This window comes from Phocoena sinus, chromosome 1 (genome assembly GCF_008692025.1).
Source record: "Phocoena sinus isolate mPhoSin1 chromosome 1, mPhoSin1.pri, whole genome shotgun sequence".
NCBI lineage: Eukaryota > Metazoa > Chordata > Mammalia > Artiodactyla > Phocoenidae > Phocoena > Phocoena sinus.
The window spans coordinates 89,483,639-89,496,326 of record NC_045763.1 but is presented as its reverse complement, the minus strand read 5'-3'; the positions used below and the strand labels follow the sequence as shown (position 1 = coordinate 89,496,326).

At 34.4% G+C, this 12,688-nt stretch overlaps 1 protein-coding gene across 1 annotated transcript in view; it reads left to right on the top strand.

The window, feature by feature from the left end:
* SASS6 (SAS-6 centriolar assembly protein) overlaps window positions 1–12,688 on the top strand; it is a 51,948-nt gene that overhangs the window by 31,566 nt on the left and 7,694 nt on the right. Inside the window, exon 14 of the mRNA XM_032624839.1 lies at window positions 529–657. Coding sequence (XP_032480730.1) covers window positions 529–657 — 129 coding nt within the window. The remainder of the gene's footprint in view (window positions 1–528; window positions 658–12,688) is intronic.

The window sequence follows — 12,688 nt, the reverse complement described above, 5'->3', positions numbered from 1 at the left end:
TCTTGTAAAAACAAACTTTTCATGATGTTTGTTAATGGTGGTGTCACTATATTGAAAATTAGTGGCAGAGCAAATTATTTCTAAGAACACAAATACTGTTTTTACTCAATCTGGCAGAAAATTATTTTTATTTATCCCTTATTGGCCTTTTGATCTATGACTACCCCTCAACCCCCTTTTCAGTAATTTGAGGCCTCGAGGGAACCAAGATGGTTCAGAGGTCTTTGTTTTACTTCAGTTCAAAGGCAGTTCAAAGGCAGTTCACTGTTTTACTTCAGTTCAAAGTGGTTTTGTTTTGTCTAAGCTTGCAAAGCCACTCTGAAAAGCCCTCTGGGCCAAAGGTATTCCAGCCTCATGATATGTTATATAATGAAGCAGAGTTTTGTAGTGTCATGATAAACAAAATCGGCTTCTGGGATAGTGTCCTTAACTGTTAGTTATTAAACAGATGCTAATGCCTCCTGGATCACCAAATACCATTTAGAACTAATTTCTTATCCTTAACCTTTTTTATGCTTTTATTTTTAGGTTGATGGTAGACTGACTTACCCAACTTGTGGGATTGGTTATCCTGTCTCCTCTGCATTTGCATTCCAGAATACCTTTCCTCATCCTATAGCTGCCAAAAATACCATCCACCCAGTTTCAGGACCAAAGGTAGCCAATTCTAATACCTTTCTAAAAAAAAAAAGCAATTTAAATTTTAATTAATTTATTCTTTGATCAGTTGCTAAGTATATTAGGTGATGTATTAGATGAATATATTTCTGAATATCTAGTGTATATGCTTACAGGAAATATTATCTACATTATATGATTTTTTTGAGTTACTATAATTTATAATAACCTAGGTATCACTATGTTTAAACATTTTTTATTCCTGTTCAGCCTCTCCATTTTTATTCATTCTTCTACTTATATCTTCTATAACTCTCAAACTTATCTAGGATTACTGACTTCATACTGCTGGCATATTAGCTGTGGTGACATTTTGGATCCCATTGTCAGAATTTAAGGGTCTGATGGGCAGGGTTATTACAAATTATAAAATGTAGTTTTAGCAACATTATCTCAAATAGCACATGCTTAGCAGTCCCTCCAAACCTTGATTTATTTGCGAAGGCTTTTCTCTGCTCACTTGAGTTTTTCATCATTGTTATTACTGTCTTAGTTATATACACTGTTTTCACATGTATTATAATTCTATTTTCATTGTAATTTAATCCACCCAGATGAGCCACTGATTCTGTTTTCATTCCTAACTTAAGGTCCAAATTGATTTTTTCCTAAATCATGGGGACAAACATTTTTGAAAAGAATATTTTATAAAATGTAGAATTGAGGACTTTGAAACTGCTGTTATAAACTCTTTCTCAAATTAGTTTTGGGCTGTGCTAAAAATAAGTTTGCTTTGTTGCTTAGGCATGTACTTCTTTTTAACCAAACCTTTTAAATTACTATTTGGAGCTATTGAGAATTCTCAGTGAAATGAGAATTAAGCCTGAGTTTTTATGCTTAGAATGTTATTATGTAAAGGGTATTTAGTTGCATTTAATTGGCTTTTCTTATATTGCTTATTGAAAATTAGATATGTGTAATCAAAGGAATACTGTTGTTTTAAAATAAATATCAGTATGCTCAAGTGTGCTTATGTCTTGATAACTGTTTTTTCTTGAGAATTATTATCAAATCCACAATTGCTTTTTTATTTTAAACAGCTTTCCAGGAATATATATAATGTCCAAAATGAGGACAGGAACTACTACAGATAATTGCTTAGTTGGTAGGACTAAATATGACTTATAAGATTACCTTTCTTATAGCTCTTCTGAAATCGGAGGAATCATTTTAACAATCCTGTTCTTAAATACTGACTCAAGACTTTCAGTGTCTCCTATATTATTGATCTCCATCTTCTTTTGATATGCATCCCTAACAACAACAACCAAAAAACCCTAATACTAACAAAACACTTTGAGTTTGAATCTCTGATACATGAATATTTATTTATTTGTGAATTGAATGCATATACTACTCAATTATAATGGTTAAAAACATGGAATCTGTTGTTAGAATTTAAATCCTGCTTCTGTCAGTATGAAGTTGGGCAAGCCAGTAACAAACAAAAAACAATATCCAACTGTTGTGTTTCAGTTTCTCCATTTGTAAAGTGGAGCAATAATTTTATCTATCTTACTGGATTATTGTGAATATTAAAATGAGCTGCTGTGTTTGCTTAGAATAGTTCCTGGTACATAAGTGCTTCATTAATGTTATCTGTTATTATTAATAGTAAAATACATTCCAAAATAGAAATTAAAGAATGAGATAAAAAAATGTATATAAATCAAAGTTAAAAGATTTTCTTCTCATACCCCAATGGGCGGTTGTAATCACTGCCTGCTATGGAGACCACTAATCTAGGTAGTCTTGTGCTAGCAGCTGTGGCGATTAAAACATGTTCCTTTTAGTTGCGGTAAAAAAAAAAATTAAATTATTTAATGACATTGAATCTGTGATATACCTAATTTCTTAAAATGTTACTGTCAAGATTTAGTACATCAAATAGTTGTTTAACTGTGAGGATGTAGAATAACATGAGTTAAATTAAGAAAGAAACAAAATCATGCTGAAGGAAATACATAGGAGTGTTTTAAAAGATTGTGCCATGCTGACAAGTAGAAAGATCACTTGATACTTTTAAAGCAAAATAGACAAAATAACTTGTTTCTTCACTTTTATTTTTGAAGACAGTAATCTCTAAGGATTCATTCTTTTGGTGTATATTTAATGAATGTCTGCTATGGCTAGACATTGTTCTAGTTGCAAGAGATATAACAATGAACAAGACAAAGTACAGTTTGTGGTAAAACACATTATGATGGTAAACTGTAGTATCTTTCAGACTAACCTGTTATTAAAGAGGAGATGTTATTTGATGTCAAAGAAAGTACTTGTGACAGAATCTCTTAAAAACTTTAGGATATCTGATTCTGATTCTTTTTGTGTGGCATAAATTCACAAAGTCAAACATGATCAGATTTCATCCTGGAGATTATGCAGTAGGTGAGGGATTTTCTGCAGTAAGAAAGGAACTGAGATCAGATGATAGATTAATTTTTTTTTTTTTTTTTTCAGATGATAGATTAATTTTTGATAGTGTTTAGCCCACAGTGTTTATTCAGAGACAGATTTTTTCTAGAGATAGCATTTCTCAGTTTGCTTAACCATCTCATTCCACAGATGGTTCTAAATTAATTTTTATTTCTTTTGTATTAACTATTTAAAAAATAGATACAAATACATAAGCATGGGAAGCTCCCAAATATATAAGAGGATGTATTGTCTAAATGTACCTCCTGTGGTCCCTAGTCTCCTCCTCAGAGAAGAAATCCAGGGAGTTTTTTGTGATATATTCGAAAAATACTTAAAATATATATAAGGATATATGTGTATGTCTGTATGTTTATATACATGAGTGTTGGTATAGATAAGCGTAAATAGTACATGCCCACTGTTCTATACCTTGGTTTTTTCGTTTAACAGTATTATCATGGTACAGGTCCATTTTCATGTATTAGAATGTAAGTTTTTCCTTGCTTGTTTGTTTTTAATAACTTAGAAGTATTCCAGTATATGGATGTACGATAATTTAATAGTGCTCTGTTAATGGATGATTAAGTTGTTTTCAATCTAGATAGTCATACATGTTTCAGTAGTTATCTTTGTATATACTTCTTTGTGTCTGTGTACAAATAGATTTGTAGGATAAATTCTTTCTTTTTTAATTAATTTTTATTGGAGTATAGTTGCTTTACAACGCTGTGTTAGTTTCTTCTGTGCAGCAAAGTAAATCAGTTGTATGTATACATATATCCACTTGTTTTTTAGATTTCCTTCCCATTTAGGTCACTACAGAGCATTGAGCAGAGTACCCTGTGCTATACAGTAGGTTCTCATTAGTTATCTGTTTTATACATAAGAGTACATATGTGTCAATCGCAATCTCCCAATTCATCCCACCCCCTCTTCCCCGCTTGGTAACCATAAGTTTTTTCTCTACATCTGTGACTCTTTCTGCTTTGCAAATAAGCTCATCTGTACCATTTTTCTAGATTCCACATATAAGGGATATTATACGATATTTGTTTTTCTCTTTCTTCACTCTGTATGACATTCTCTACATCAGTCCATGTCTCTGCAAATGGCACAATTTTGTTTTTATGGCTGACTAATATTCCATTGTATATATGTTCCACATCTTTATCCATTCCTCTGTCAGTGGACATTTAGGTTGCTTCCATGTCCTGGCTATTGTAAATAGTGCTGCAGTGAACATTGGGGTGCATGCATCCTTTTGAATTCTGGTTTTCTCTGATTATATGCCTAGAAGTGGAATTGCTGGGTCATATGGTAGCTCTATTTTTAGTTTTTTAACGAACCTCCATACTGTTCTCCATAGTGGCTGTACCAATTTACATTCCCACCAACAGTGTTGGAGGGTTCCCTTTTCTCCACACCTTCTCCAGCATTTATTGTTTGTAGATTTTTTGATGATGGCCATTCTGACCAGTATGAGGTGATAGTAGTTTTGATTTGCATTTCTCTAATAATTAGTGATGTTGAGCATCTTTTCAAGTGTTTGTTGGCCATCTGTATATCTTTGGAGAAATGTCTGTTTAGGTCTTCTGCCCATTTTTTGATTGGGTTGTTTCTTTTTTTGATATTGAGCTGCATGAGCTGTTTGTGTATTTTGGAAATTAGCCCCTTGTCAGTTGGCTTTGTTTGCAAGTATTTTCTCCCATTCTGTGGGTTGTCTTTTCGCTTTGTTTATGGCTTTCTTTGCTGTGCAAAAGCTTTTAAGTTTCATTAGGTCCCATTTGTTTATTTTTGCTTTTATTTTCATTACTCTAGGTGGTGGATCAAAAAAGATCTTGCTGTGATTGATGTCAAGGAGTGTTCTACCTATATTTTCCTCTAAGAGTTTTATAGTATCCAGTCTTACATTTAGGTCCTTAATCCATTTTGAGTTTAATTTTGTGTGTGGTGTTAGGGAGTGTTCTAATTTCATTCTTCTACATGTAGCTGTCCAGTTTTCCCAGCACCATTTATTGAAGAGACTCTCTTTTCTCCATTATATATTCTTGCCTCCTTTGTGATAGGTTAGGTGGCCCTAGGTGCATGGGTTTATCTCTGTTCCATGGATCTATATTTCTGTTTTTGGGCCAGTACTATACTTTTTGATGACTGTAGCTTCAGAGTATAGTCTGAAGTCGGGGAGCCTGATTCCTCCAGCTCTGTTCTTCTTTCTCAAGATTGCTATGGCTGTTTGGGGCCTTTTGTTTTTCCATACAAATTGTAAAAGTTTTTGTTGTAGTTTTGTGAAAAATGCCCTTGGTAATTTGATAGAGATTGCATTGAGTCTGTACGTTGCTGTGGATAATATAGTCATTTTCACAATATTGATTCTTCCAATCCAAGAACATGTTATATCTCTCCATCTGTTTGTGTCATCTTTGATTTCTTTCATCAGTATCTTATAGTTTTCTGAGTATAGGTCTTTGGCTCCTTATAGGTTTATTCCTAGGTGTTTTATTCTTTTTGATGTGATGGTAAATAGGATTGTTTCCTTAATCTCTCTTTCTGATCTTTTGTTGTTAGTTTATAGGAATGCAAGAGATTTCTTTGCATTAATTTTTGTATCCTTCAACTTTATCAAATTCATTGATTAGCTCTAGTAGTTTTCTGGTAGCATCTTTAGGATTTTCTATGTATAGTATCATGTCATCTGCAAACGGTGACAGTTTTACTTCTTGTTTTCCAGTATGGATTCCTTTTATTTCTTTTTCTTCTCTGATTGCTGTGGCTCAAACTTCCAAAACTATGTTGAATAATAGTAGTGAGAGTGGATATCCTTGTCTTATTCCTGATCTTAGAGGAGATGCTTTCAGTTTTTCACCATTGAGAATGATATTTGCTGTGGGTTTGTTGTATATGGCCTTTATTATGTTGAGGTAGGTTCCCTCTAAGCCCGCTTCCTGGGGAGTTTTTATCATAAGTGGGTGTTGAATTTTGTCAAAAGCTTTTTCTGCATCTATTGAGATGATCATATGGTTTTTATTCTTCAATTTGTTAATACGGTGTATCAATGATTTGTGTATATTGAAGAATCCTTGCATCCCTGGGATAAATCCCACTTGATCATGGTGTATGATCCTTTTAATGTGTTGTTGGATTCAGTTTGCTAGTATTTTGTTGAGGATTTTTGTGTCTATGATCATCAGTGATATTGGCCTGTAATTTTTTGTGTGTGATGTCTTTGTCTGGTTTTGGTATCAGGTGATGGTGGCCTCATAGAATGAGCTTGGGAGTGTTCCTTCCTCCCCAATTTTTTGGAAGGGTTTTAGAAGGGTAGGTGTTAACTCTTCTCTAAATGTTTGATAGAAATCACCTGTGAAGCCATCTGGCCATGGACGTTTGTTTGTTTGAAGACTTTTAATCACAGTTTCAATTTCACTACTTGCGATTGGTCTGTTCATATTTTCTATTTCTTCCTGTTTCAGACTTAGAAGGTTGTATCTTTCTAAGAATTTGTCCATTTCTTCTAGGTTGTCCATTTTATTGGCGTGTAGTTGCTTGTAGTAACCTCTTATGATCCTTTGTATTTCTGTGGTGTCCATTGCAACTTCTCCCTTTTCATTTCTAATTTTATTGATTTGGATTCTCTCCCTTTTTTTCTTGATGAGTCTGGCTAAAGGTTTATCAGTTTTATCTTCTCAAAGAACCAGCTTTTAGTTTCATTGATCTTTGCTATTGTTTTCTTTGTCTCTATTTCATTTATTTCTACTCTGATCTTTGTGATTTCTCTCCTTCTACTAACTTTGGGTTTTGTTTGTTCTTCTTTAGTCGCTTTAGGTGTAAGGATAGGTTGTTTATTTGAGATTTTTCTTGTTTCTTGAGGTAGGATATATTGCTATAAACTTCCCTCTTAGAACTGCTTTTGCTGCGTCCCATAGGTTTTGGATTGTCATGTTTTCATTGTCATTTGTCTCTAGGTATATTTTTATTTCCTCTTTGATTTCTTCAGTGATCCATTGATTATTTAGTAATATATTGTTTAGCCTCCATGTGTTTGTGTTTTTTACACTTTTTTTCCCTATAATTGATATCTAATTTCATAGCGTTGTGGTCGGAAAACATGCTTGATATGATTTCAATTTTCTTAAATTTACCGAGGCTTGATTTGTGACCCATGATGTGATCTACCCTGAAGAATGTTCCATGTGCACTTGAGAAGAAAGTGTATTCTGCTGCTTTTGGATGGAATGTCCTATAAATATCCATTAAGTCTATCTGTTGTAATGTGTCATTTAAGGCTTGTGTTTCCTTATTAATTTTCCGTCTGGATGATCTATCTATTGGTGTAAGTGTGGTGTTAAAGTCCCCCACTGTTGTGTTACTGTTGATTTCCCCATTTATGGATGTTAGCATTGGCCTTATGTATTGAGGTATACCTATGTTGGGTGTGTATGTATTTACTGTAGGACAAATTCTTAAAAGGAACTGGGTCAGAGGCGTTTTGCCTATCTAGTGACTGATGTTAATCAGCATTTCCCTGATTATTAAGTGAGGAACATCTTTTTGTGTATCTGGATTATGTTTACTCTTCTGTATAATTTCTCTTTATTTCTTTTATTCATTTTCTGTTTGGGATGTAACCCCTGTAAGATGACATCATAAGTGTTCTTTATATATTCTGAACATTCACTGGTCTGCTATTGGTTTTATATGTTAACTGTTATTTCCGAATTTTGGGATTATCTTTTTACTCTTTTTAAGGTGCCTTTTGAAAAAATTTAAAACTTTATTATAGTTCATACATGCAATCCTCCCATGCTTAAGTCTACAGTTCAGTAATTTCAGTCAGTTTATAGAGTTGTGAAACCATCATGATGGTCTAGTTTTGAGCATTTACATTTCCCCAAAATGTTCCTTAGTGCTTTTTTGCAGTTAATCCACACTCTTTTTTTTTTTTTTTTTTTTTTTTGTGGTATGTGGGCCTCTCACTGTTGTGGCCTCTCCCGCTGCAGAGCACAGCCTCTGGCCGCGCAGGCCCAATGGCCACGGCTCACGGGCCCAGCTGCTCTGCGGCATGTGGGACCCTCCCAGACCGGGGCACGAACCCGCGTCCCCTGCATCAGCAGGCGGACTCCCAACCACTGCGCCACCAGGGAAGCCAATCCACACTCTTGCCCCTAGCCCTAGGCAACTACTGATCTGCTTTCTGTCTCTATAAATTTGCCTTTCTGCATTTCAGATGAATAGAGTCATACATTATGTCTGCTTTCACTCAGCATGACTTTGTTGTGCTTTTTCCAGGTGGTAGTGTGTATCAGTAGTTCATTCTTTTAATTGCTCAGTAGTATTTTGTTGTATGGGTATACCACAACTTGCTTATCCATACATTCATCAATTGATGAACATTCGGGTTATTTTCAGCTTTTGGGTATTACAAATAAAGCTATGAACATTTGGGTACAAGTCTTTGTGTTTCTCTGGGGTGAGTACCTAGGAATGGATTGGCTGTCAATATATATTTGATTTTTAAGAACCTACCACACTTTTCCAAAGTGGTTGTGCTGTTTACCACTAGCAGTCTGAGAGTTCAAGTTCTATATGCTTATCAACACTTGATATGGTCAGTTGTTTAATTTCAGGCATTCTAGTAGATGTGTAGAAGTATCTTGTGATTTTAGCATGCATTTCCCTAAAAGCTAATGAGGTTGAGAGCAGTTTTTTATCTGTGTGTTTGACATCAGTATATCTGCTTTGGTGAAATATCTGTTTGAATCTTTTGCCTGTTTTAAAATTAGATTGTTTCTCTTGAGTTATGAGTTCTTTAAATATTCTGGATACAAGTCCTTTATCAGATAAATGTTTGCAAATATTTCTTCCAGTCTGTGGCTTCTCTTTTATTTTCTCTTTTGAAGAACAAAAAGTTTTTAATTTGATGAAGTCCAGTTTATCAAATTTTTTTCTTTAGTTGATCATGCTTTTGGAGTTGTATCTAAGAATGCAACCACAGGTGGAAAATAAGATCTGTGCTGTGATCCATTGTGAGTTACTTTTTATGTATAGTATGAGTTTTATGTATGGAATGAGGTAAGGGTCTTGGGTTTTTTTATTTTGTTTTGGCATGTGGATATCCAGTTCTCTCAGTAACAGTTGTTAAAGACTGTTGATTTAGGCAAATCATTTGACCATAAATGTAAGAATTTCTGGACTCTTAATTCTGTTTCATTGTCTGTTCTTGTGCCAATACCACACTGTCATGATTACTGTGACTTAATAATATTAAGTTTTGAAATTGAGTAGTATAAATCCACCAACTCTCTTCTTTTTCAAACTTGTTTTATTATTTTAGATACTTAATATGTCCATATAAATGTTTGGATTCAGCTTGTCAACTTCTACAAAATAGCCTGCTTGAATTTTGATAGGATATATAGAATTTATAGATCAATTTTGGAATAAATGTCATTTTGACATTTTATTTTTAAATCCATGAATGTTAATATGCCTCTCCATTTATTTAAGTATCCTTTAATTTCTCTCATCAGTGTTTTACAGTTTTCAATGTCAGATTCTGCATTTCTTTTATTAAGTTTATTCCTAAGTATTTTACTCATTTGATGCTATTGTGAATGTAATTGTTTTATTAATTACTTTCTCAGAATATTCATTGATGCTGTATACAAATGTAATTGATTTTTGTATATTGACCTTGTATCCTGAAAACTTGCTCTACTCATTTGTTAAAGTCATTACTAGTGGCTTTTTAATGCATTGATATGATTGTGTGATTTTTCTCTCATCAGTTAACAGATGTATTATGTTGATTTTCAAATATTGTATAAGCCTTGCATTCTTGGGATAAACTTCACTGATCTAAATGTTAGTCAAATTCAGTTGGTGGATTTTGTTCAGTTCTTCTATATCCTTGTTGACTTTGTATTAGTTAACTGAGAGAGGAGTATCTCCAGTATTGGAAATCTCCAATTATTATTATGGGTGTTTCCATTTCTATCAGTTTTCCATTTAATTCTATCATTTTTTGCCTCATGTATTTTGAAGCTCTTTTGTTCGGTGCATACACCTTTATAATTGTTATGTCCTCCTGGTTGCTTGACCCCTCTGATCATTACGTAATTTCCTCTTTCATTTTTGGTAATTTTTCATGCTCTGAAGTCTACTTTGTTCGATATGAATATAGCTACTCAGGTTTTCTTTCGAGTGGTGTTTCCATGGAGTATCTTTTTCCAACCTTTTTCTTTAAACTTGTGTATATCCTATTTAAAATGGTTTTCAGGTAAAGGGCATATTTAGTTTGTTCCCTCTATTTTTCATTCCTTTGTTTCCCCTTTCTTTAATTCATTTTTGGATTATTTGCACATTTTAAAAATATTCCTTTTTAGTTCTTCTGGTGTGTTTTTTATTATATCTCTTTGTACACTTTTTTTTTTTAGTGGTTGCTCCAGGCATCATAATAAACATAGTTAGCTTTTCACAGTATGTATAGAATTAATATTTTACCACTTCAAGTGGAATATAAATACCTTACTACTGTGTAGAGTCCCTTTACCTTTACCCCTTTGTTTTGGTATGTCATATGTATTACAGCTGTACATTGGAAACTATCAGACAGTGCTTTAATTTTTACTATTAACCAATATACATATGTATAAAACACTTGAGTGGAGAAGCATGGTCCATTATATTTATCCCTGTTTACCATTTCTGTTGCTCTTCCTTTATTCCTGGTATTCCATGTTTTCCATGATATCACTTCCCTGAATAATAGAATATTATTTAGCTTTTGTTTTAGAGGAGGTTTTCTGGCAAAGAAGTTTCTTTGTTTTTCTTCATCTTGGAAGCACGCTTCTTTCACCTTCATTCCTGAATGATATTTTCTCTGGACATAGAATAATGTATTTATAGTTTTTTTTCCTTAAGCACTTTAAAAATATTCTACTTCCCTCAGACTTCCATGATTTCTGATGAGAAATCAGCAGTAAATTCCAACTGTTGTTCAACTATATATAATGCATCCTTTTTCTCAGGCTGCTTTCAAGATTTATTCTTTTCCTTTAGTTTTCAGGAGTCTGATGATGTGTCTAGGCATGAATTTATTTGTATCCTTTTTGGGATTTGCTAGGTTTCTTGAATCTCTAAGTTGATACCTTTTACCAAATTTTGGAAATGTTCAACCATTATTTCTTTTCTTTTTTTTTTTTGCGGTACGCGGGCCTCTCACTGTTGTGGCCTCTCCCGTTGCAGAGCACAGGCTTTGGACACGCAGGCTCAGTGGCCATGGCTCATGGGCCCAGCCGCTCCGCGGCATGTGGGATCTTCCTGGACTGGGTCACGAACCCGTGTCCCCTGCATCAGCAGGTGGACTCTCAACCACTGCGCCACCAGGGAAGCCCAACAACCATTATTTCTTAAAAATGTTTTCTGCCCTACACTCTTCCCCCGTCCTTCTGGGACTCAGGCAACATGAATGTTAGACCATGTATGTATGTTTTCCCACAGGTCTGTGAGGCTCTCCTCTTCCTTTCTTTTTTCTCTGTTTTTCAGATATGATAATTCCTATTGATTGATCTTACAGTTTAATGCTATAGAGTCCATCCAGTTCTTAAATTTCCATTTGTTTCTTTTTTACATGTCCTATTTTTTTTTTTTACTGAGACTTATTCTTTACATTTATTTCAAGAGTATTCACTTTTACTTCTTAGAACATGGTTATAATAGATACTTTTAACTGCCTTTCTGATAATTCCATTATCTTTGCCATCTTGGAGTTGACATCTGTTGGCTTGTTTTTTGCCTTGCAGATTAGTTAGATTTTACAGGTTCTTTTTTGAGTGATTTTGGATTCTGTCTGGATCCAGTATTGAATGTTATGAGACTCTAGATCTTGTTTAAATCCTAAGGAGAATGTGAATTAAAAAAAATTTTTTTAATTAAAAAAATTGTTTTTTGTAGCAAATAGTTTTGTTATGTTCAAATTGCAAATTCTGACTTACCGTTTGTAGGCTGCTGTTTCTGTGTCAGTTCAGTCCTTAAAGAGTTTGCCCATGTTACTTGGATCTGTCTGTGTGTGCACCATCTAGTGCCTGTTCTGTGACCTGGGTGGTGGTTTACTCCATAGTTCAGTTCTCAGAGCCTTTGGTATGATGACTATGGTCAGATCTTGCATGTCCAGCTTAGAATAGAACCCAGTAGTTCATATACAGCTTTTATAGGATCTCTTTCTTGAGTTCCTTTGTCTCTTTGATTTCCCCCCCCAGATTTCAGAATCCCCTGAGTCCTTCTTCCTGAAAACTGGCTAGAAATCATGGACCTAAATTCCCTTGGTCTAAGACACAGTTCCTGCAGTTGTGTCTGTGTCTGGTGCCAAACATTGGGAGGACAGAGAGAGAAAAAATATAATGAGAATTTGTATCATGCTTGTGAGACCACAGCACTTCTGGTCAGAGGGTGTGATTCCCCTCTTTCAGAGTTTTAGGTGCCTGCTTGGCCACTGCTGTTATCATCATTACTACCCCTGTAGCTTCTGTTTCCACTGAATTGCCTGAGGGTTGGGGCAGAAGACAACTGTGAAAGAAGGGGGGTTTTCCTCACTCTT